We start from the raw sequence: 23,476 nt of genomic DNA on the forward strand, positions 1-23,476 counted from the left end.
GCAAATAATTTTTACGGGATATTAAGAAACGAACAGAGACGTAACAGTACAGTTTTTTTTTTTAAGTTGGGGCAGTGAATGAATAGTCAGTTTTTTTTTTTATGAAGTGTTGGTAGGGGGATGTAGTAACAGAGAGTTCCAAATGCAATTTACGGGATTAACACAATATACTTATACTGTCACAACGAGTTATGAATAATAACCATTTTATTAGGCAAGTCAGTCACGGGCGAATGCTTTTTCTTTGCCTAATTATATTTCAGGGGTAGGTGATCGTGCAAATTTAGATTTCACGACAAATTCTGATGCTTTTCTTCATGTCAGTGAAGAATGATGTTTTTGCTATTAGAATTAAGGGAACATGAAAATGTTTCAGTTTCTGTAAAATAGAAAATACGTTTCTAATGAACTGTAAATTCTACTGTCGTTAAACTGTTACATTAGGTTAAATGTGATTAAGTTAGGTATTATACAGTTATTTCAAAATAATATTTTAAGGCAGTGCTTTCCAAACTTTTTAGATGGTGACGCAAAAATAATTCTTCACTGCAGAGACAAGCATAAACTAGTATAAACTGGCACTACATAAGGCTCCCCACTTTACCTGCAACTACGCAAGGCTGTGTTGGCGAACCTTTTTCGTGTCATCTGCTCAAAAATAAACATAAACCATTCGATAATTTTTTGCATGCCACATCGGCGATTAAATTTTAAAATACGTCATATTACCTAATTTTATAACGGCTATAAATAAAAATAATAACTTAAAACATTTTGTGTAATTTCCGAAAACATGGCTACGCCCCTCAGGGCACGACGCGGTACCCCAAGGTGTCGCGACACCCACTTTGAAAAGCAATGTTTTATGGCATACTTAAATATTGAAGTTGACTGCACAATGCTTTGCAAAATATAAAGCAGTCAAAAATGATCATGATTACTAAACTAACTTCCAAGGCCTATATGATGTTAATTTTTAAACAGTTAAAGAAAATAAATGTCAGATTGCTTCTCACAATCTTGGAATCTGTGTTGTGTCCACTAAACATAGCCTAGCCACTAATTTAGTAATGAATTACTATAGCCACTTGGAAAACGTTTGGGTTTTAAAGACTCGGTTAAAGATGAGTCATGATGTAGTTGTTTAATAGTTACAAAGACAATCATGCTTGATGCAGTCAAACTCAAAGTTTTAGTATGTTCTTTACTACATGTAAGTGCATATTTACAATTAGAATGTTTTTAAGTATTCAGTATGTAAAGCATTTTTCATATATTTATTTTTCAACTACCTAATTACATGTAATATATATATTGTTATTTTCAGACAGTATTACGTCTAATTACAAGTGAGTTTGTTTTATAGTAGTAGTGTGAAAACAAAGTTGATATAGAATTTTACACACAACTCAAAATTTATGTAAATTTACAGAATATACTTGTAAATGTAAAGTAAAAAATGTATAGGAGTTTACATTATTCTGTCCTTGTGATGTATTAATATAATGTAATAGTCATTACTTTGGAAATAACCTTTTCGAATTGGAAATTGAGCCTTCTACCTCTAGTTACTGAATACATATTTTCTGTTTTTTTCATGAGTATCTACTTGTTCATTTCCCTGAAAGGGAGCCAATAGTTGCATATAGTGGTTGCCTGTTTTAACCATTCACACCATTATACAATACTGTGTTGTCTGTCAGTCAGTCATTTGCAATAAAATGATGCCACATAACGGACACTTAGCATTGCAATTTCTACTGTTGTGATGTCAGTAAAACGTACACATGCCACGAATTATGCATTCTGTAGGCTACAACCCAGCATGACATATGAACTTCAAAAGAGGAACAAATATTTTTATTTATTTCTTCAAAAGCAAAATATGAAAATATTTCTTCCTCTTAATTTTGGTTTTATTTACGCTTGAAACAGAACACTTTTGGGGACCCTGTGGAAGTACATCTAGTATATGCAAGCTACAGTAAGCTTTAATTTGTGAATATTAACTGTGAATGAGAGTTTTATGTTGAAAACATTAATTGTTTCTAGTTGTTTGCCACATAAAAGCTGTTGGTGTAAATAATTTCATTTCAGCAAACTACTTGACTAAGAATTGTTTTGTGATGTTTTAGTATGGTCACACAACACTGATAATACATTAGTTATCCATCTTTATATATATATTTGTAATACACACTTCAAAACTTTGTTTCTTTCAGTTGATGAAATCCATGCATCCGTCATTGCCTTTCTGCTTTGATAAAGTTATTCTAGATCTGCTCTGTTAGGTCTGGTTCTTACCAGAATTTATTGATTTCTTTTAGTAGTATAAAGGAGATTGAGTGTACATATATAAAAGGGTTATATAGTAGAGTGTTTCCCTGTTTGAGTTTACCATTTTTATGAAAGAATATGGAAGTCAAAGTGACCAAATGTAATAGAATTAAACCCAGCAATAATGAAACTAATTTATTTCCTTTACCAAAGGTAGGAATGTTCAAAGATTTTAATATAAAACATATTGTTAACACTAGAAATGGAAATTAAAATGTAAAGTGTGTAAATACATAGTGTTAGTAAAAATAATTTCTTCTGTAATAAATATTTGTATAGAGTTTACGTGATTTTTAACTTGTGTATCATTTGACAAAGTTTTATAAGCAACATATTTTAATATAAGATAAAACTTTTAGTTCCTGAAGCTTAAAAGTACAATATGAACCAAAAAATAATCAGAAACAAACTAAGGTGATTTTTATGTGAAATTTTGATATCAGATAAACTACATGATTTTTGAGTAGCAGCAACTGCTGTTAATGAGGTCATTTTATGTTGTTTAAGTTCAAGTTGTCATGTTAAAATGTAGGTATAAAAGTTAGTTTCGTATCTATCTCGTAAGTTATAGATAATTATAATTAATTATGGAACTTATCATTGCTTTTAATTTTTTAACACAAATCAGTTTCATGTGTAAGATAGTAAACTCTGAAAATTGTAACAAATGAAAAACTTCCTGACTTTCACATTTCTTATTTTAAAATAAATCTATTACAATCTCTTGTTAATTATATGAAATTATACTGGGGGATTATTAAATCCTGAAATGCAATTAAGTTTTACCCAAGTTTTTTTGAGATAAGGCAATTATATTATAGAAAATCATAAAACTTATAACTGAGAAAACAGTCTGAATTCTACACTTAATTTTCAGTATAAATCACTTTGAAAAGTTATGGAAACAAACCACAAAACTTAAGCAAAGCTTAACAACCTTCACCTTTGATCTTTCAAAATAAAGCAGATTAAGTATTTACTAGTTACAATAAGGTATAAGTGAAAAGTTATAAAAGTTAAGAAATGCCACATTATCTTTCCCTTACGCATAATCACCATCTGGGAGTCTTTATCAAACATGGTTGAAATTGGTTTTGACATTCATGGTGCTAACAAAGAGCTGATCAAATTTGAACCTATGGTAAGCTCTGTTGAATACCAAACAAAACAGCAATTTTGTAGTCAAAAGGAAGAAAATTGTTGTAAGTCTTTATTTTTTTGCTCATTTTGCAACAAATATACATGTTTATTATTCTCTCTACATTTAAAATAGCAGATTTTTGCTTTATCCTTAACGTTATGCACCTGTAGAAGAGGTCTACAAAACTTAATTCACCAAATTTACCCACTTTAGATATTAAAACCACATGAAGTTTTTCTGATATTAAAAAATTTTTTTAGAATCCTCAGTCTCTGTCCAGCAATAATAATAATAAAGAAAAAAATGATGCAATTATTCCTTTTCTTAGTGGTATGAATGTGAAGAGAAAAGTACAGTGTGCACACTTATTCAAAGTTTGATTGTCAAAAATGTTAAATCTGCTTTAAAATAGCTCTAAATATAACCTGTATGCCACTATTATTCACCATTTAGGGAAACAGCTCCAAAAAGTTGTGAATAAATATTTATTCTTAAAAGCATGCCGCATAAGTGGTGAATGAGGAAGAACATCACTTAGTAAAAATAAAAATATTATATGGTCACTGCTGCTACCGGCTCTTCCTCATTTGTTGTCATCCTTAAAGGGAGCACACTTTCTAATCCTAGATAATATACTTGACAATGTGTGTAATATTAGGAATATCTTGGCCTGTATATTACTTTCCCATAAAAGCTGCTTCCCTTTTCAAGGTGTCGTTAAGCAGTGATGATTACAGTGTAAATGTCTTGAGTTGATGTAACACAAAACTATGTGAAATCCATCCAAAAATGCTTGAATGAAAAAGTCAAAATTCTGCTTTAGCTTAAACAGTAGGTGATATCTTATAAATAAAGCAGCTTGGCATTACTCACTTTGCATCACTTTATGTAGGCGACGTAAATCTGAATTTACATATTTTTTTTGGCTCTTAATTCACTTAAGAAATATATTGAATTACACTGAACAAAATTTGATTTGGAAAATTATGAGCTGAAGTTATTCTAAACAGAGTCTCAGACTTGAAAATCAGCAGTTTATAGCAGAAATTGGTCGAACCATTACTTGTTCCACTAATCATGGTACATGACCCATTATCCAATCAGTTCTCATCAATTTCAGTCATTCCAGATACCATACAAACAACTGTAAAAACTGGTGCAAGATGACCTGATAATGAAAGGGTTTTTTTGTAAGTTAGTCCTCCAAGACTTTCTCCAAATGTTTTACTCTAAACTAGGCAGTTTTTGCCCATTTCAACTCTGTTTGTTCATTGTATGAAATAGTTTTGAAAGTTAATGAATTAATTTGATTAGCATGTTCAGTAATGCAAATCAAAATATCATGGTGTTCTTTCACATAAAAACAAAGATAAGTTGTTTCTAAAATTCAAGGGAAAAAAGTAACTCTTTGCTGGAACATCACCAAATGCCAACTGTGAAGACAGTTTTAAAAATATTTTATATTTTAGGGGGTTCTATCTTATATGATCCATATTCTTTGTCTTTCATTGACATTTTTTTCTGGCCCTGCTTTTCACCAACGTGTATTGATATTGATATCTTTGTGGTATATTATCTTTGTTAAAAATATATAAACATTTTATTTTTCTGCACATACTAATTGTACAATAAAATTGAAAAAAATGATGCAAGTATTCTTTTTTCCTATTGGTATGAAGAGGAAAGTGTGCACCTTATTTGGTTTGATTGTCAAAAATTTGAAATTCCTATAAAATAGTTCTAAGTATAACCCATTTTTCACTGTTATTTGCCACTTAGGATAGCAACTCCAAAAACGTTCTTGAATTGGTGTATTTTTTTTGGAAAACTTTGTTTGTTCATTGTACATGCTCGGTGTCTGTACTGCTTTAGAGTGTCCAGTTTTATTTGTTGGGTATAATGTCAACTTACATGTGTACATTGTTTCTTTTCCATTAGTTACATATTTCTTTATTTCAGAAAAATTGCTGGGTGGTGGACATGACAAGTATAGATGGTAGACCAGCTCAGTATGGCCTTGAAGTCAAGGACCTTCGAGAACTTATGGAAACAAAAGGCCATGAAGCTGTTGAAGCAATCAGGGGTCATTATGGGGGTGTGCAGGAGATGTGCAAAATGCTGTTTACATCACCAACAGATGGTGAGTTTTCAACTTCCAATTCACTTTTACTATTTATTTATAAGAAATATTCTATAAAACTATAAAATATGTTTCGTTTGTGGTGTCTTTCAAATTTTTCCACAAAACTCATGCATAATACGTTTTATCATTACCTAGTCTTAGTTTAGTGTTTTAATCTAGGTTCTGCATTTACAGTAGAAGTTGTATATATATATTACACTGTTTATCTTGTTTTCTCAAAATTATGCAACAGCTCATGAGTAAATTATGTTTGTTTGTATTTAAAGTAATCCAGTATATTTTTGTGTGAATATGATCATATTAATGTTAAATCTCCTAAAATGTCTTTTATAAACATTTCAGAGAAGTTAAGTCAACCAAATAAAGCTTTATTTCTTACTTTCACTATAATTTTCTTGCTGATTCTTCCTTCCACATGTAACCATGTGATTAAGAAAGGCAGAGAAATACTTAATTGAGATCTTTTAAGGCAGTTAATATATCCTGATTTAAGTAAACAAGCAAGTACATGAGGTACTGCTGCTGATTTACATGTATTTCATTCACAGAACAACCGTGCATGAAAAAATATAATACTCTTGTATTATGTACTGTTGTGATAAGCGTTAAAGTGAGAAACGTTTTTTAGGCAATTAAAGCTATTGAAGTTGGCCACCTGCAGGAAATGCATCATTAACATTATTTAAAATATTGTTGCAGTTCAGTTTCTAATTGCTTAAAAAACAAAAACAACTTTTCCAATGTAAACTTGGTCACATTATTAAATTTAAGCAGCTTAGGGAGATCCACACCTCATAATACTCTTATAATATGGATAGAAAGATAAGGTTTTAATTTTTGATAAACTAAGAAACTTTTGTGGCAACAAAATATAAATTCTAATCATTGTAGGAGGTTATAAAAGTGATATTTGAAATTGTAAAAATTTTGTAAAAACTCATTCTGCTATTTATTTATTTCATAATTAGAATTAAGATTTAGTTGTAGTAATATTGATTTATTCAAATTTTGATGGCTTATCAACCAATTGAAACTAGAAGAAGTATAATGTTTGTCATTAAATAAGTAAGATGAAATATTATTTCCAAACTATTTAATGACTGTTTGGATACTCTGTATTTACCTTCTAAAAGTGTTTGTTTTATTGGGTTTCTTTAATTATATTTATGTGTGAAAATTAATTAATTATCAAAGCATATGATCTTTCAGGTTTAAGTGGTTCAACCACAGACCTTGAACACAGGCGGCAAACATTTGGCTCTAATGTTATCCCACCTAAACCTTCTAAAACCTTCTTACAACTAGTATGGGAAGCACTTCAAGACATTACACTTATTATTCTCGAAGTTGCTGCCATTGTATCTTTGGGTCTTGCCTTTTATGAGCCACCGGCAAATATAGAAGAAGAAGGTAATACATAAATAAAATCAGTTTCTAGGATAGAAAAAGTTATTGAATTAATTATTATTTTAAAAGATACTTTCATGATTTGTAAAGTGCCTGTAGTTAGTTCTTTTGCTGGAAATGGTGATATAATCTGTTTCATTTTGGTTAATGTACATAGTTTTCTAGAAGATTGTAAGGGCTGTTTCAGTATTTATTGCTTGTAAGTACTTTATAAAATCACCATATATCTTCCGTATAATATATATAAGTATTAAAAAAATGTGACTTTATCTTGAAATATTGGAGAAATTAATTTGTTATTTTTAATGTTTTTGAACTTAATCTCAATAAGCTGTATTAAAAATTATTTCTCTAAACTGTAGTTGGAGATACAGTGTAGCAAAAATTATTGTGAATGAAGAGTGTAACCATTAATAACAAAGCTACTTTGTATGGTAGTGTAATTTATTTTTATTGCCATTGAAAACCAGTCATGCTCATGTTATCTTTTTCAATTCTAATTCCTGGTAATAAGCCAGGCACATTCTGTCAGTTAAAAGTCACTTTGTACTATAAAAACGTCTATAAATTTGATTTAAAAATATCATATTGTTTCATTGTTACTATTAATATGCCATTAGGAGCTTGATGTGATGTTACTCTTTTTAGCTGTTCTGGACAAATGTTGTTTCCAGTTATTTTTAACCCCTAAAAAATAAAACATTTAGCTATACATATACTTTCTGCATTACTATCAAGGTATACTAAGAGCAAGTTTCATCCATAAATATTACATTAACCTAGTCAATGTTTTTAAATTGGGCCTTTATGTGATATTTCCATAAGAACATCACCTATCCATATCAAAAGAAATTAAATTAAATCAGAATAATCACTAGTGTTTTAAAAACCAAAGACAAAACTAACTAGTATTTCTGCTTTGATAATGACAGTTGTCAGATTTAAAAAAAAATAATATTATATATATAAGTTCTTCTTTTTGCCAATTATCGAAATAAATGGCTTTTACTTATATTTCTTACTTGTATAAATATATACTGTGTTGTTGTTGGGCTTAGGATTCTTCTACAATAGGTGTCTGTGATTTGTTAGCGATAAATTAAGCAATGAATAAACAGCACACACTTTACTTCTTTTCAAATAATATATATATATTCGGAACAAGTTAAATGTATATACAACAAAAGTCTTCACACTATAGAGATTACAGGCATATCATAAACACTATTTATATATAGTTCTCTTGTCAAAAGTCCACTTAGGTCTATTCAATTACTTTAGAATTTCAGTTGACAAGTTGAACTATCTTCTCTTTATTACTATCGTACTAGTATTTTGTGTGTGATTCATTTACAGTTGTGGCACGAGTTACCAAAATTCGTTTGGTCTTCTTTCTTCTGAACATCCTCTGTTCCTTTTGTCAAAGTTTACCTAGGCTGGTTCAATTACTTTAAACTCATGCTTTGATGGAATAAAATTATACTTCTTATCTTTTTTTTTTATATTGTTAGTTTCACTCTTAACATATTAAATGTTAGGCCTATGTCAGTTGTTAGGCCTATCACTTCTACATTACTTCAGTTCACACCAAGTATATTCTCTTTGCTTTTATCTGTCTACTATTGTCTGTCTGCTGCTTCCCACTCATCTCATGCTATTTATATCATTATTACATAGTCGTCTGGCCACTTTCTATATTCTGGACACCAATTAGTTATTAACTAAACCTTCTACAAATGTTTGCTTTTAACTCTTATTATAACAAAACTTAAAAATAATAATCACTCACAAATATAAATTAATCACTAATATTTAAACCAAACAGTTTTTTATATCATGACAACAGTCAAGATCACTAACTTTTAAATTCTTTTTCAAGATTAAAATATTTCTTTGTCCAAAAAGCACCATTTACGCTTGTACAGACATGAACTAAAAGTAGTTTAAAACAAAGTTACAGTACAATCTGAGGTTTTGCCTTGCTAAGCTACATATGCCTAAAACATATACTTGATCACTTTAGCCATTAAGGATAAAGCAATAGCCATTCAAAATCAAAGAATAATTATACATTCATACATGAATAGGAGCAATACTATCTAGCTGGAAATTTCTGTCCATCTTTGAACGACAGATCATATTGTTACGTATCTGCTCGTTTGTTAATTTCCGGTATAGATTCTTCCCGAGAAACTTCAGCAATACAAGTCCTTTCTTAATTAAAACTAGTTTATTCTTTCACGGTACAACTTTGTAATACACAGAATTTCCATAGTCACTTTAAACTTAACAACTTTTATAACACACTATAAATCACAGTGATTCACACACTTTACTTACGGTGCCTACTCTTTGCTTGACTCAATTATCTATATCTTCAACCTATCTATATCTCTTCAATTGCACTGATTTTTCTTGCCAGGTTTGTATACTAAAAAGAGGGGTCTCGAATGCACTCGGGCCTTCATGATGCTTCGAGAAACTCCAGCATGCATGCTCCAAGAATTGTGCGACTTCCGCTGTCATAACAATATTATATTTACAATAATAATGAAAACAGCAGTCTAGTGTTTAAATAATAAAGCACAGAAATGTTAACATGTATTTATAAAATAACTAATAATACTTGCTGTTTTATGTTATGAATTACCTATATTTCCTTGATAAATGAAATCAATAAAAACAGTTATTAAAAAACTTATTAAAATATTTACAAGTTAATACAAGGGCATTGACCAGATTCACTATTGTTTTACCAAGCTCCATTAACATTAACTAACAATGTTGTATTTTGATTTAGAGATATTCTCTAGCACTAGATGCTACCATTAAATACATTAATAATAACATGATACTTTTAGGAGATAATATGTCACATGCTTTGAGCTATAAGTTACTTTGAAATATTCTGAAGAATGTAAATAAAAATGTCAGCAACTCTAGCTAAATGTATACTGTAATATAGACTATTTGAAAATTAAAAATATATATATAATGATAAATATGGTAAAAGCTTTGATCAAACTGATAAAAACACTTATTTCATGTAATTCTTGTACTGGGAAAATTTGAAGTAAAAACTCCACCATTGAATGCTAAGAACTTGAGGCTTTCATAAGTTCTGTAATTTGTGCAAGAAGATCAATTCACTGTACTTACTCTTTTATAGGTAAACTTTAGGAAAACTAATACTTCTTTATTTTTTAATTTTTAGTTGATATTAACTTCTGATAAGATCAAGCTACTTACACGGAGCAAAATTAAAACTTAACCTGGTAATAACTATAGCTAATTAAACATACTTTTCTTACATTTTTATTTATAAAGTAGAATGCATTCTTTTATCAGTTAGATACATTTGCTGTTAACAATATTTTTGGCTGTAATTTACCTGCAACTGTCTTTTTGTGTTGGTTTTATATTGAAGTTCCGGAACTTGCAGAAAAAGATAATGCACAATGTTCACCCTAGATAGTCTTTTTAGGCTTTTATGTTATATTAAAGTGGTTAAAAATGAGGAGACCCATGATTTAATACCAGGTAAGCTAAATTTTTTATATTGTAAGCTGCTATCATTAAAGTAATTTATCTCAAAATCAGGGTTTATCAGGTTAGCTGGGTTACAGTTTGTAAAGCAGGGCTATCAAACTGATGATAGTTTAAGTATGATAGTTTAAGAAGAAGAAGAAAATAAAGAAGAGGAAAAAAAAACAGAATAATTCAAGGATTGTAGTTTATTATTATTTGTATCCACAGGTGGAAACTTGTGTTTTGGTTAAAGTTTGCTTTATTAACACTTTTGGTTTTGATTTGTTATGATTACTTTTCATCAAAATTATTAATAATGGAAGTTTGTGAAGCATAGAAATTTCTAAGGTAGAAAATATAGTAAAGAAATATAATTTAAACTTCTAATCATTTCTAACATTCAACACTTGACCAGCAAAATATAAGTTTCCAATAAGAAGTGTATGATAAAATTTTAAATATGTTTCTAGTAAGAAGTATGTGATGAACATATTTTAAATACAGGTTTTCAGTAACATTTATTTCACTCCATATTTCTTTTGTAGTTGCTCAAGATGAAGGAGAAGGTGAGGCAGGATGGATAGAAGGAGTTGCAATTTTAGTTTCAGTTATTATTGTTGTCCTAGTAACAGCTTTTAATGATTATACCAAAGAAAAACAGTTTCGAAGTCTACAAAATCGTATTGAACATGAGCACAAATTTGCTGTTATTCGAAGTGGGGAGATTAACCAGATTCCTGTTAGTGAACTAGTGGTTGGTGACATTTGTCAAGTTAAATATGGTATGTTTAATCACATCTTTAGTTAAATGAGTTAATGAAATACTTTTCATACATCTCTAAAATTGTATCATAATTATCAACTTCCTACATTTAGCATATTTTATGCTAAAATTGCAAATAATCTTAGAACTAAAACTTAATTTTGTATAAGGGAAACATCTTCATTTCATTGCAATCCAAACTGTTCTGGATCCTGGTAGAAATAGGCACAGGAGAATAAAAAGTATACCCATAAGAGAGATAAATAAGTTATTTGTTGTGAAGCAAGCTTTTTGTCTTGCCATATTCAGTGATAGGAGGCCTTATTTCGACCTTGGATGATTAATTATGGGAGGAATGTTTAAGTTTATCTTGCCACATTTGTTATGTACAAGATATAGCAGATAAAAGTATTTATTTTAATTCCAAACGAAATTACGATCATAGACCAATACTTTTGATATGTCATTTATGTTTATTGTGTTACATTATTGACAATTAAATGGACTGATTAATGTGGATAATGTAGTGGGTACTAGTTTATGTTTCTTGAGATTTGTAATCGGAGCATTGAGAAACTGTTTTTATATCATAAATGTCATAAGAATTAAATTTATAATTTAAAAAAACATACATCTTACTTATTTAGCTATTGTCTTTTATTTACCAGTTTGTAAAACCATTGAAAATAATTGCTTATTTGTCTTTGAGTACTTTGTTTAATTTCTCAAGGCAGTTGAAATTGTTTATGTTGCGCTTACAACTATGTATTGCACTGAAATGAAATTACTAGTGTTTACATTATTTATATGATTGCCTATCAAAATATTGTAAAAATTTAATAATTTTGTTTGCTACAATTACATCAACAATTTCTGTTAATTAATATGCTATTTGTAACTCACTGCCACTGACAAAATCTGATATTTTTCTAAAGGTGTAACATGGAAATCAAGAGGTTTTAGTGTTGCCTTAATTTTTTCCCCTTAATGTTATAACTGTTTATCTTAGCTCATTTATGTATTGCATAGAAGTTTATGAAATTGCATCTTTTGTGTTTGCCATGTTTCCTGTACCTGCTCTATAGTATAGCCAGTGATGTTCAATCGATATAGGAGCTATAATTGCATCATATTCAAAACCTCTTATGGGATTTTCTGTTATAGCTTTTGTGCTAAAGATATATTTGTAAAATACCAATGTCGGTCTGACTTGTACTCTGACAACTCAGAGTACAAAATGATGTTCATCTGAAGAGTAAAAATACTTTTGTCCATCATACAGTTTTCAAATTGAATTTGCATAACCTCTACAACCTCCTAAATGCACATCTAAAGTTTTTTCAGTATCCCCATATACTGTATCAGGTATTTTTCATATTCTAACAGAAAGTATTTACAAAGCAATATAGAGTAACTTGAAATTTTGATAACTCTGACATCAAATACATAACATCACGTTGAGTGGCACTCTGTACAAGGTTGGGGCATGCATATTTTGACTCCGGCCTGAGTAAATATGGTTAGTGATGCCTTCAGAAGTAGGGAAAATTCTCCAAAATTGCAAGTTATGTCAAGTTTATCTTAGTATTCTAGCCATGTTAATTTTAATTGAGCGTGCTTTTTCTTCTGCTGGGAGAACTGTTGAAACAAAAACTATTTCACCAATATCACTGACCCCTTCTTCCACTACCAACATTTGAAGCAGATAAACATAAATAACATGTATGCCCAGCACTCTTCAATGTTAACACTGTGATTTGCATTCTGTTAACAGTTTGAAGTTGAACTAATATCTGACAGTTAACTTATGCATTCATATTTGTTGTATATTGGTGTTTATAAAACAAATGAACTAATCAATATCCAGAAGTGTTATGAGAAAGTAAAACAACACATTAATATAAAATGAGTAGACATGTGCAGAGCATTTCACATTGCTTTCATGCTATTCCATGGCTTCGTTGAAAAGTGGTCAAATTGGAAGAATCTCTGTATAAATGTAAATTTATTGCATTATAACAATACTTTTGCTACTTAACTTTTTCTGTCAATATGTTGTCAACTGATAACCTACAAAATACTGAATGTAGGGATTGACAAACACATTGTTGTACCAAACATTACGTGTAATAATTTAGATCTATTTCTCATTTCTTTGGTTAATATCTGATCAATACATTATTGTTTAGTAGCAAATATTCAAGAAAATATTTGGGTAAACACAGCAATCATACTCATTTTATTCATAAAATTTTATGTGTATAAGGTCTGTATATGTGTGTATTGACAGTTTCCTCCAGTTTTATGGATTACTGATGTTCAAATTTCTGTGTGCATTTAGTTTAAACTGAAAAATATTTTTTTGTATAATGTAATCGTAACAGTATTCCTGAGCTCCAGTTGGATTATTGGTTTCTCTACCCACATGAAATTTGCACATCCTGAATGAAAGATTTATCAGTTGTTTTAAATCTAAACAGTATTTTTGAAGATATGTATTAATGAGGGTAAAATATATAGACTAAGTATAGTTACAAAAGAAAAATTTCATTAACCTATGTAAGAAAACTCACTATATTTTGTTGCTGTTCAGGTGATCTCTTACCTGCAGATGGTATAATTATTCAGAGCAATGATTTGAAAGTTGATGAAAGTTCTCTAACTGGAGAGTCTGATCATGTTAAGAAAGGAGAGCTACATGATCCTTTGCTCTTTTCAGGTAAAATAGTATTTATTTGTTTTGATTTAATGTAATTTGAATATATTTTATACAGGGTGGATCATAACAAACCCAGTGTGGTTACTAGAGATAACAATTCACTTGCATATCATGTTTTTTTCTTGTAGGGCTGTAGGTAAGTTTATCAAGGTAGAAAATGAAATCATACAGTTTGGATGTCCTTTGCAAGTTGTTTAGCTTGATATTTCAGACTTTTGACTACAGATCTGTGCAAGAAAATGTGTGTGTCACACATGGAGTGATAATAGTATTAGACTCTTGGAGCATTTATAAAGTTGAACTGATTCAGTGATCATTCAGCTTTATAAGTGAAAATTTTTGTTGTGTTCCTTATACCTTTGCTTTCCTTTGTTGGGGGAATTCTATATGGCTTACTTTGTATATATATGGTACCAAATATGTATTGGATGGAGGTTAGACAGGAATTAGGCTTTATCTTAAATTATCAATAGTAACTGTAGTTACTGTAAGCTCAGGTATCGGTTCAAGAACTTCTAGTACTTTATCATCACTTGTTGTCTTGTCATTGGGGGAGTTCTTTTCAGTAACATGGTTATGGGAATTGAACTTGCTGGTGGTTCCATCCTTGATGATACATTGGAAGTGAGCTCCAGAGGAACTGTTGGCTCTTCAACAGGTTTATTTACCTCTGACAAAGTCTTCTTTGAAGCTAACCAGTGGGTTCTTCTCTCACTGTCATACTTCCAGAGGCAATCACTGCAGATGACCTATAGCGTGGACTGTCTCACCTGGATCCTAAAAGATGCATTGTTCTTTCGACTACAGAATATGTTCTTTTCTAACATCTACTTAACTTTAAAGGTAGTCTTCTCTTGCAACATTTATTATACAAACATACCAGGCCACATTGGTGAAATTGAGTCTTATTAGCACTTTCATCATAGTGGTTTTTCCTCTGATCACTAAGTGATTTAAGTCTTTCTTAGGTAAAATTATATGGAATCAGCAATGTCCTTAGTTTCAATGCATATTCTGTGTAAGACTCTTTCGGTGATTCTAGTGTGTTGCCTATAGCTTCATGTATATCTGTTTGATAACTCATGAGTAGGAGTGAAAGCCACTTTTTTGTTGTTCATCCACATAGATGAAAGGTTGTGTGTGGTCTTGATGTTCCTTATTCCATGGATTTGACATACCTCCACAGACAAGGTTGAAGTTAAGTTAGTTCCATCCCTGATCTGAGTATAGCTCACCTTTCAGTAATCAATACAGAATTTGTAGACACATTCCTCTTCTTCACATTTACAGTAGGTGATACCCAAAGACAACCACTTGGTTCTTTTAACCCTTGACACTTTGTTTTTTCTTAGCTTCCATTCATTTGAGATCCTCAGCCTGTTTTGAAACTGGGAATTTTTTGGGTTACATCTCCAGTATCAAGCTAATAAGATGTTTTATTTGTTTGACCTAAATCAAGAGATCCAGTAGAGAAGATATTGTAATTCTATGAGTAATTTATTACATTTATCAGTTGTAGTACTTTCACAGATCCTGTAAATGAAGCTAAAACTCCCCTTATGTGAAGATTTAACATCAAACTTCCTACACCTCCTAGATGATTATGTTTTGTATTCTTTAGTTCGGAAGTACTACTTGTAAAACTTTACATCTTGTAATGTTTCACCCAGAACACTAATATTTCATGGTTAGTTCTGCATATAGTCCTACTGTTAACATCCTTATTGTTTAGATACACAAGAGTTTTTCCAAACAATTCCCTCAGCACAAGTTGGAGTGTTTAGTTCTACCATACCTCAGTCATTAGATTTAAAGTTGTTCCTGATAAGTTCTATTATGAGTATTTCATATCTTTTTGGTATGATAACTGCCCTCATTGTTGTCAAAAATTCAACCTCTTTCTTGTTTTGTTTTTGTCTTGTAATGCACAAGAGATTTCCTGGTCATGGAATGTGAGACTTTTTTCAAGTGAGTCTAACCTCACATCTATGTTTCTGCATGAAGCCTATTCCCAATATTCACTCTTCTTCAGTGTAGATCATATAATTCCCATGATCCTGGAAATCTTTGAAACAATTTTTCAATGCCATTTTCAGGCTTGGAGTTATTATGAAAAATTCTGAAAGGTTTTGGAAACATTTTGAAATTTAAACAAAAAGCTGATTCAAGAATTTTAATGAAGTTTAAAGGTAAGTAAACAGTTTGAAAACATCAGTTGTCAGTTTAATGGACTGTTTTGCTGTCTGAGCACATACATGTTATTGTCTGATGTGCTCACAGGTCCAAGAACATGAATACGATATTTTAACCAATCTTTTGATGATGCCATGATTTATCCAGGTAAATAGATGTTTTTCTAAAATACATTGTTAAAAATTGCAAGTTTGGCTATAAGATAATAAAAATCAGCTTTTTGCACACTACACGTGTGGCACACACATCATGTTATATAGAGAGTAAGTATGTAAGTAAATCTAATCACCTATGTTTGCATTGCTTCATTAAGACCTGTGACTAGAAAAAAATTTCAAAAATAACTCGAGGTCAAACAATGTATTGGACATTCAGTGCTACCAAACCAAACACAGGTCATCATGTATGGCATCAGTCTAAAGGCATTTGATTCATGCTAGGCCCAGATTTATTTATTTGTAGCAAGGAAATTCTAGGAATCCTGCTTAAACAGTTTTCACCTATTGAAAATACAGCACAATTATAATGATGCATAATAATACATGTATAATACAAATTAGGATTCTTAATGAACAAATAACAAAACATAATAAATTTAAATAGAAATCTTATGATAAAATCTACCAAATTTAAAAAAGTAATGCCATTACATAATAATGTAATACATTTGAGTATTGAATATAATTTTAAAAGACCAATATAAAATAGTTTGATAAACATTGTTGTGAACTTAATTTTTATTTCCAATCCCCCCTCTCTCTCTGCGGGTTTGTAAAATGTCAGGCCAGTGTAGTTTTAAAACAAACTAGTTTTCAAATCAAAACTATCAGAAATGGTTAGAAAGGGATTTACATCCTAAAAAAGCAAGATGTAAATCATGCCAAAGTTCATCTGACATCAGCAGCATGGGAGAAGCAACTTTGCACAGTCATATGACAAGCAGAAAATGTGAAGGCAACATCAAGCAATGATAGTGCTACCTGCATCTTCTTCAAATCACCCAAACAGAAACCATCCATCTTAAAAAAAAAAAACTACCACTGCAACTGCCACCAGGTCAACATCCATCATCCAGTCATTTGTTTATTCTACAGATATTTTCATACTTAGCATACATAGATTAGCTCCATATTTCACTGTCATATTTAAGCACAAAATTCAGAAGTCTCATGTGTATATTCTTTTGTTTGATAATAGTTTGAACAAGTCCCTCATGATGAAACTGTGACATTCGTGCTCACTTTTGAGATGAAAAAACTGTTCCTGCAAGGTACATCAAATCAGAGTTCTTAGGATATGCTACAGCTACTAATCTATTTGATAATCTGTTTTCTGTGTTCTCAGACTTTGTTTCTAACAATTTATAACAAATATTCATGGATGGCCTCAATGTTAATTGGAAGCTATAAGAAATGTTATCAACTGAAGCTAATAAACTCAAACCAAAAAGTTACCTGTTGCAAGTTAGATCTTGTGGTTTGCACACAATTCACAATTCTTTTAGAGATGAGTGTAAAGCAGTTGACTAGCAATTTGAAGAACCTCTAGCAAATTTCTACTATTTCTTCAAAGATTCTCTAGCAAGAGCTGATGACTTCAAAAGTGACCTTTGGTCCTCCCACTAAAGTTTGGTAGGGATCGATGGCTGGAGAACATCAGTGTTGTGGAAAAGTGTTTGTCCCTGCTACTTCATCTTAAAACATAGTGAGTGCACAGAAACCCCCCACCAAAATTAAAGTCATCTGACATTACTCACTAAGCTGTTAATTCCCATCTCTTCATCTCCAAAGAACAGTTTTTTTGTCAGTCAATAGAGAAATCAAACCTTTTCTCAAACAATTCCAGGATGATAAACTGATGTTTCTTTTATGGCTGCAAAACTCTTTGGTCTTGTCAGGGGATTGTTGGAAAGATATGTCACTTTGGAACAACTGGGAAACTTTACTGGACCAAAACACGATGCAAACCTGGATTTAGCAGACAGAAAGATTTTAAAGGAAACTTCATTATTGATACTGGTTTTGTTAAAAAAATGTCCTTAATGATTGAAAAGGGCTTCTAAAATGAGTGATAAAGACTTGCTAGGCTTTACACTTGAATGCTGGCAATTCCTTGAGGGTGTTGCGAAAATTATTCAGAAGTCCACCTTAACTTATAACTTGTTAAGGAACATGAGCTGCTTGAATCTGGAAGTGATGTTGTTAAAGGCATCACTTAGTGCTGTTATGTTTTCATCTTGTCTAAAAAGTCTGGTAAATGCAGACAGGGTGGAAGAAAGTGACTATGGTGCTGTTCTCAGGCAGTACAAAGTGTTAGTAGGTAGGAAACAACAATTTATAAGGATGAGTTTTACTGATTGTGGAACATACTACATGTTTCAACAGAACATTGGTCTGTCTTCTTCAGGTATGCTAGGAGAGTTATATTAGACCACATTAGACATGATGGGGGTATCCTAAATGTAAACATAACTATGAAAGTGCTTATCTTTGTTGGAAATGAAAGACAGGGGAATAGGAAATACTTAGAAGAGGAGAAGTTCATAAAGCAGAACCACAGAAAGGAGACAATAGAAAGATTGGAGAAATGGAATTGGAACTGTAAGATCTCAAACATAAGAAGATCAAAGATCAAACTTAAGTCTGACATTAAGCAGCTCCTTTCGTGACTTGACGAAAACTTTGAGAATGCTGAAATGGAATGAATCTTAGTCTCCTCACATTGGCCAATTTTCTGTGGAAAGTTGTAAGAGAAAAGGGAGAATCTTTGAAGGTTTTCACAATGAAAATTGAACAGAAACTGTCAAACAAGAAATGCTGAAACAATTTCTCTTTGACTTTTTTTATTTTCAGATAATTTAGTTACATTTGAACACTGCTAGATTAGTAATAAAAATGTTACTGCCTTTTTACCATATCAAAAATTATGTACCACTATTTGCCTTTGAAAACATGCATGTCTAGGTGCAGTTTCTGGTGTAACCCACACAAGATGGTTCTTGAATTTCTAAAAATTGTCATTGAAAAGTGATTAAAAAGTCATAAAATTTTGTGTGCATCAGTGCAGGAACCCTGCAATAATCCACACATCCTGTTGTGTAAATACGTTTCCCACAGTTAAATATGACTTTCACCTTTTCTCTTGCAAGAACTCTATGACTTCTTGCTGTTTACATAAATTCATCCTCTTCACCTCTAGAGGGAATTTTACATCTTTCATTTGCATATCAGGTCAAATAATGGTAGCTGTGGAACTATTGCTGATCAGCAAATTGCAAGGCTTCTAATCAGTGAATCCATTAACTAATTTTGGGAGATTAGGTATTCTTAATTAAACTTGACCTATTAACTACTGCTAATTCCTATTTTCCAATATCTGGTTAGCTCTTTGTTTCTTTCATCTGATCAGGTTCTGGGACTAATCCTCAGAGTATCATCTTCATGGTTTATCATTATTTGTTGATTCATCACAGTTTCAGTTATGACTGTGATGTTTTTGTTTACCTCACTTATGGTAGTTCCCTGTTTCTGGCATCTTTTGGGAGAAATTTTTATTTTCCATAGTCTTTGTCTGCAGTTCAAGGAAATATGAACTTGGAATGTACCTTGAATGCTCTATGTGATCATTTCTCCTTGTTAGAGATGAAATGTTGTACATGAATAAATCTATTATTCCATGAATAGCTCTCTAAAAACTTCATAAACTTGTAATGTAAACCTGTGGGAACCACTCTTTGTTAGTACCACTTGGTTTTTTCATAATGAATTAAAAAAATTAACATGCTATTTAATAACAAATGAAAACCCACTTATTGGCAATGATTTTTGTTTAGAAAGTACTCATAGCAGTAAATAAAATTATATTTAAGTCTTCTTTTTATTCTCTTCGAGTACAGTAATTTTATTCAGTTTCATGCTCATTTTTATAACATGCACCATTATCACTTTAATTCTTCAATAAAGTTTCCAGGTTCCTTTTTGGTCTTATGTAGTAACATAAAAATTAAATGTGGAATATCATGATGTATGTATTTTTTATAACACTAAATGTAATTATGAAAATATCTTTATAACCTAGGAACAAGGTATGTTACTTTGGTAAACATTATATTGTCTAACTAACTTCTTGGTGTTGTGCCTGTTATTCTATTTCATAGTTGCTAAAATGTTTGGGGTAAACATAACTCGTAGAAGAACCTGAATCAAATTTACCATTGAGCTTATAAATTTAACTGTGTGTGTGAAGTGAACTGTTATTTACGACATATGTACTTTAGATACCTAATGTATTTGTGTATGCTGCTAATACTTGTACGTTAATTACTAGAACTGTGTGCTCTTGAACTATTTGCATGTACACTTAACCGTGACTTTTATGCATTTTTATATATTTTCAATGGAATTTTGAGCTTGTACAGTAACATGTTTCTTCAGTATGAAACATTGTATTGTAGTTCTGTATTAATTTCTAAACCTTAATCTCAGTGTCTTTGCCAACAGCAATGTGTACTGTTATTTGAGCCAAATAAAATATTTTTGTCATAGTTTATTTCTAATTTCTCATGATATTTGCATAGTTTAATTTTTTTAACATCTATTCAGTTGGATCACCTGTATTAATTGTATGTGTTTTCCTTACTACTATATTTTAAGTTTCCTGAACTTGTCTTATTAGGCTAAATGCTCCTCTTTTTATATATTTTGTTACTAATTTTAGCACGTAGTGTTACCTTTCTCTATTAAACATATAAAACAAGATTGTATGTTCTACTACACTGACATATTTATGGTCTGTTATTTGTTGTTGTTTTTTAGCTTAAGTTCTTGATTTAAATGCCCATTTACTACTTAAAAAACCTAAAACATAGAAACTTTTCTTTGGAGAAATCCTGTTAAGTGGGCTCAAATACAATAGTAGTAGACAAGTAAAGTGTAGACAATGTTATATAGTGTTTGTATGGTGTTGCAGTTTCTAGTAAAGTATGGCATGCAACTCATGAATATGCACACACCATATCCAAAAGCAATATGTTACATTAACTAGTATAAAATCAGAAAAGTTAGAATTCTATGCATAAAGAATGTTTAGATAATCATAGCATCATTTTTGTGCATAGATCTCTATAAAATTTGATAAATTCATTGTTTCCAAAAAAACATCATCTCAAAAAGAGCCTGGAGTTTGTTTGTTAAAGTATGCCAACTAGAAATTTGTGTTCCAACCACAATAATACTGAAACATTAGTGAACTGTAATACACCAGTTTAAAGCTGAACTATTGAATATGAGTCTAAAGAGGCTATAATTTCATTGTATAGGCCTTATTTTGGGTATTGTGTTCAGTTTTGGGCTCCTTACTTTATGAAGGACATTGAATTGTTGGAAAAGGCTTACAGGATGGATACTACAATAATACTTGTCCTGCAAGGAGAAGTTAAGATCTCCGAGATTGTTTTTTCTTGAAAAAAAATAAATTAGAAGGTACTTAATTGAAGTGTTCAAGATTATTAAGGGAATTGTTTGTATTGGGGCATCATGTTTTTTCATATTTAGTGAGGGAAATGGCAGGACTAGGGGACACAACTATGAATTTTGGCAGGGTAAGAGTAATCCTTAGATAACACAGTATTACTTTTCTAACAGGGTGGTTGGTCTTCAGAACTGATTTCTTTCAGATGTGGTAGATGTAATAAATATAAGCAAGTTTAAAGGAAAATTCAATACATACTTAAATGATCATTGCTGGATTTGAGTATTTTTTGTTTGAAGTACTTGGATCAACAGTGATGGACCAACAGGCTCCTTGTCCATAAATATTATATGGGGAACTATGTGAATTTGAATTAACTCAGGCTCATTATCTAGAAAGACTATTTTGTTTAAACACTCACACATTGGCTTTTTAGAAGTATGCTCAAATTAATCTTATAAGGCACTGGAGTAACATCTTGTATTATATATGACTTGAGTTGCTGGTTAAAAGCTTTAAGAAACAACATACTAACATATACAAACACCTCTGCTTATTTGACAGTTAGACTTGAAAAAGTCTGTGGAACCTTACTCACATCTTGTTGTGGTCTGTTTAAGACACAAGCCAACTGGATAGTTATAAAATATATCTAGTTTCTTTTCACATGTAACATTATTAGGCCTAGTCTGTATGCCATATGTTCAGCTGCATGATTTCATATCTTAGAAATACTAAAATCTACTAGATTAAATGAAACAACATAGAGATTGGGAAAGGTGTATCAAAACTGCAACAAAGAGGTTGATTTGTATTTTAGTCATAATTTGAAATAATTCATGGGCACAATAATATATCAACTTAATCTAATCATAGATTCATCCTTGTAAGAAAATATTGTTCTCACGGTTTGAGAAGTGTGTATATATTTTTATTGTATTGTGAAAAGTGATACTTCTTGTAATAGAAAATATAGCTTTTCTCTGACCTTAACATCCCTGTACTGTGAAGTTCAAAATAAGAAATATGTGATGATGTGTAGTGCAGTTGATATAAACTATGCATGTGATGTAATGTAGTAATCTGAAGAAAATATTGAAAATTGATAAATAACACGGTTGAAATTAATATATTTTTAACCAGACTGCCCATGAAAATTTTAAAGTTTGTGATTTTGAATTTTGTAGTTAATTATTCCATGTAAATGAATCTTTTTCTAGGTACTCATGTTATGGAAGGGAGTGGTAAAATGATGGTAACAGCAGTTGGCATTAATTCTCAAGCAGGTATTATTTTTACGCTACTGGGAGCAGCTTCCACAGAAACACCAGAAGAAAAAAAGATAAGAAAAAAAGGTTTGCTCGATCCTTAAACTTAATTTCAGAATGTCTCCTTGAATACTCATGTAGTGAATAATCATTTTTATCTGTCCTTTAAAGTATTACTGCCAGTGGTAGGCATAATTAATACCTATGACACATAACTTAGGAAACAAATATTATTTGTTAAAGGTAAAATAAATTTTCTTAAATATGTGCAACAGTGTTATATTTTAAAAAATTTCCTTCATATGTAAGTATCTTTTTATTTAGTCTTGCCTCTGTTCATTTGTATTCAGTATAATTGCAATTTTTTAAACAAATATGTAGTCTTGAGTTACTTGCATAATATGCATAAATTACTTATAACAATGTGTTCATATGCATTTTAAACTATTGTTATTACGTATCTGCTTGCTTGTTAATTTCAGGTAGAAATTCTTTCTGAGGAATTTCA

At 30.8% G+C, this 23,476-nt stretch overlaps 1 protein-coding gene across 1 annotated transcript in view; it reads left to right on the forward strand.

Annotated features, from left to right (window-relative positions):
- The window catches only part of LOC106458203 (plasma membrane calcium-transporting ATPase 2-like), a 227,876-nt gene that overhangs the window by 133,341 nt on the left and 71,059 nt on the right, over window positions 1-23,476 (forward strand). Inside the window, exons 5-9 of the mRNA XM_022384342.1 lie at window positions 5,438-5,618; window positions 6,831-7,031; window positions 11,102-11,338; window positions 13,913-14,038; window positions 22,921-23,055. Coding sequence (XP_022240050.1) covers window positions 5,459-5,618; window positions 6,831-7,031; window positions 11,102-11,338; window positions 13,913-14,038; window positions 22,921-23,055 — 859 coding nt within the window. The 5' untranslated portion in view covers window positions 5,438-5,458. The remainder of the gene's footprint in view (window positions 1-5,437; window positions 5,619-6,830; window positions 7,032-11,101; window positions 11,339-13,912; window positions 14,039-22,920; window positions 23,056-23,476) is intronic.

Source organism: Limulus polyphemus, unplaced genomic scaffold, assembly GCF_000517525.1.
Source record: "Limulus polyphemus unplaced genomic scaffold, Limulus_polyphemus-2.1.2 Scaffold428, whole genome shotgun sequence".
Classification (NCBI taxonomy): domain Eukaryota; kingdom Metazoa; phylum Arthropoda; class Merostomata; order Xiphosura; family Limulidae; genus Limulus; species Limulus polyphemus.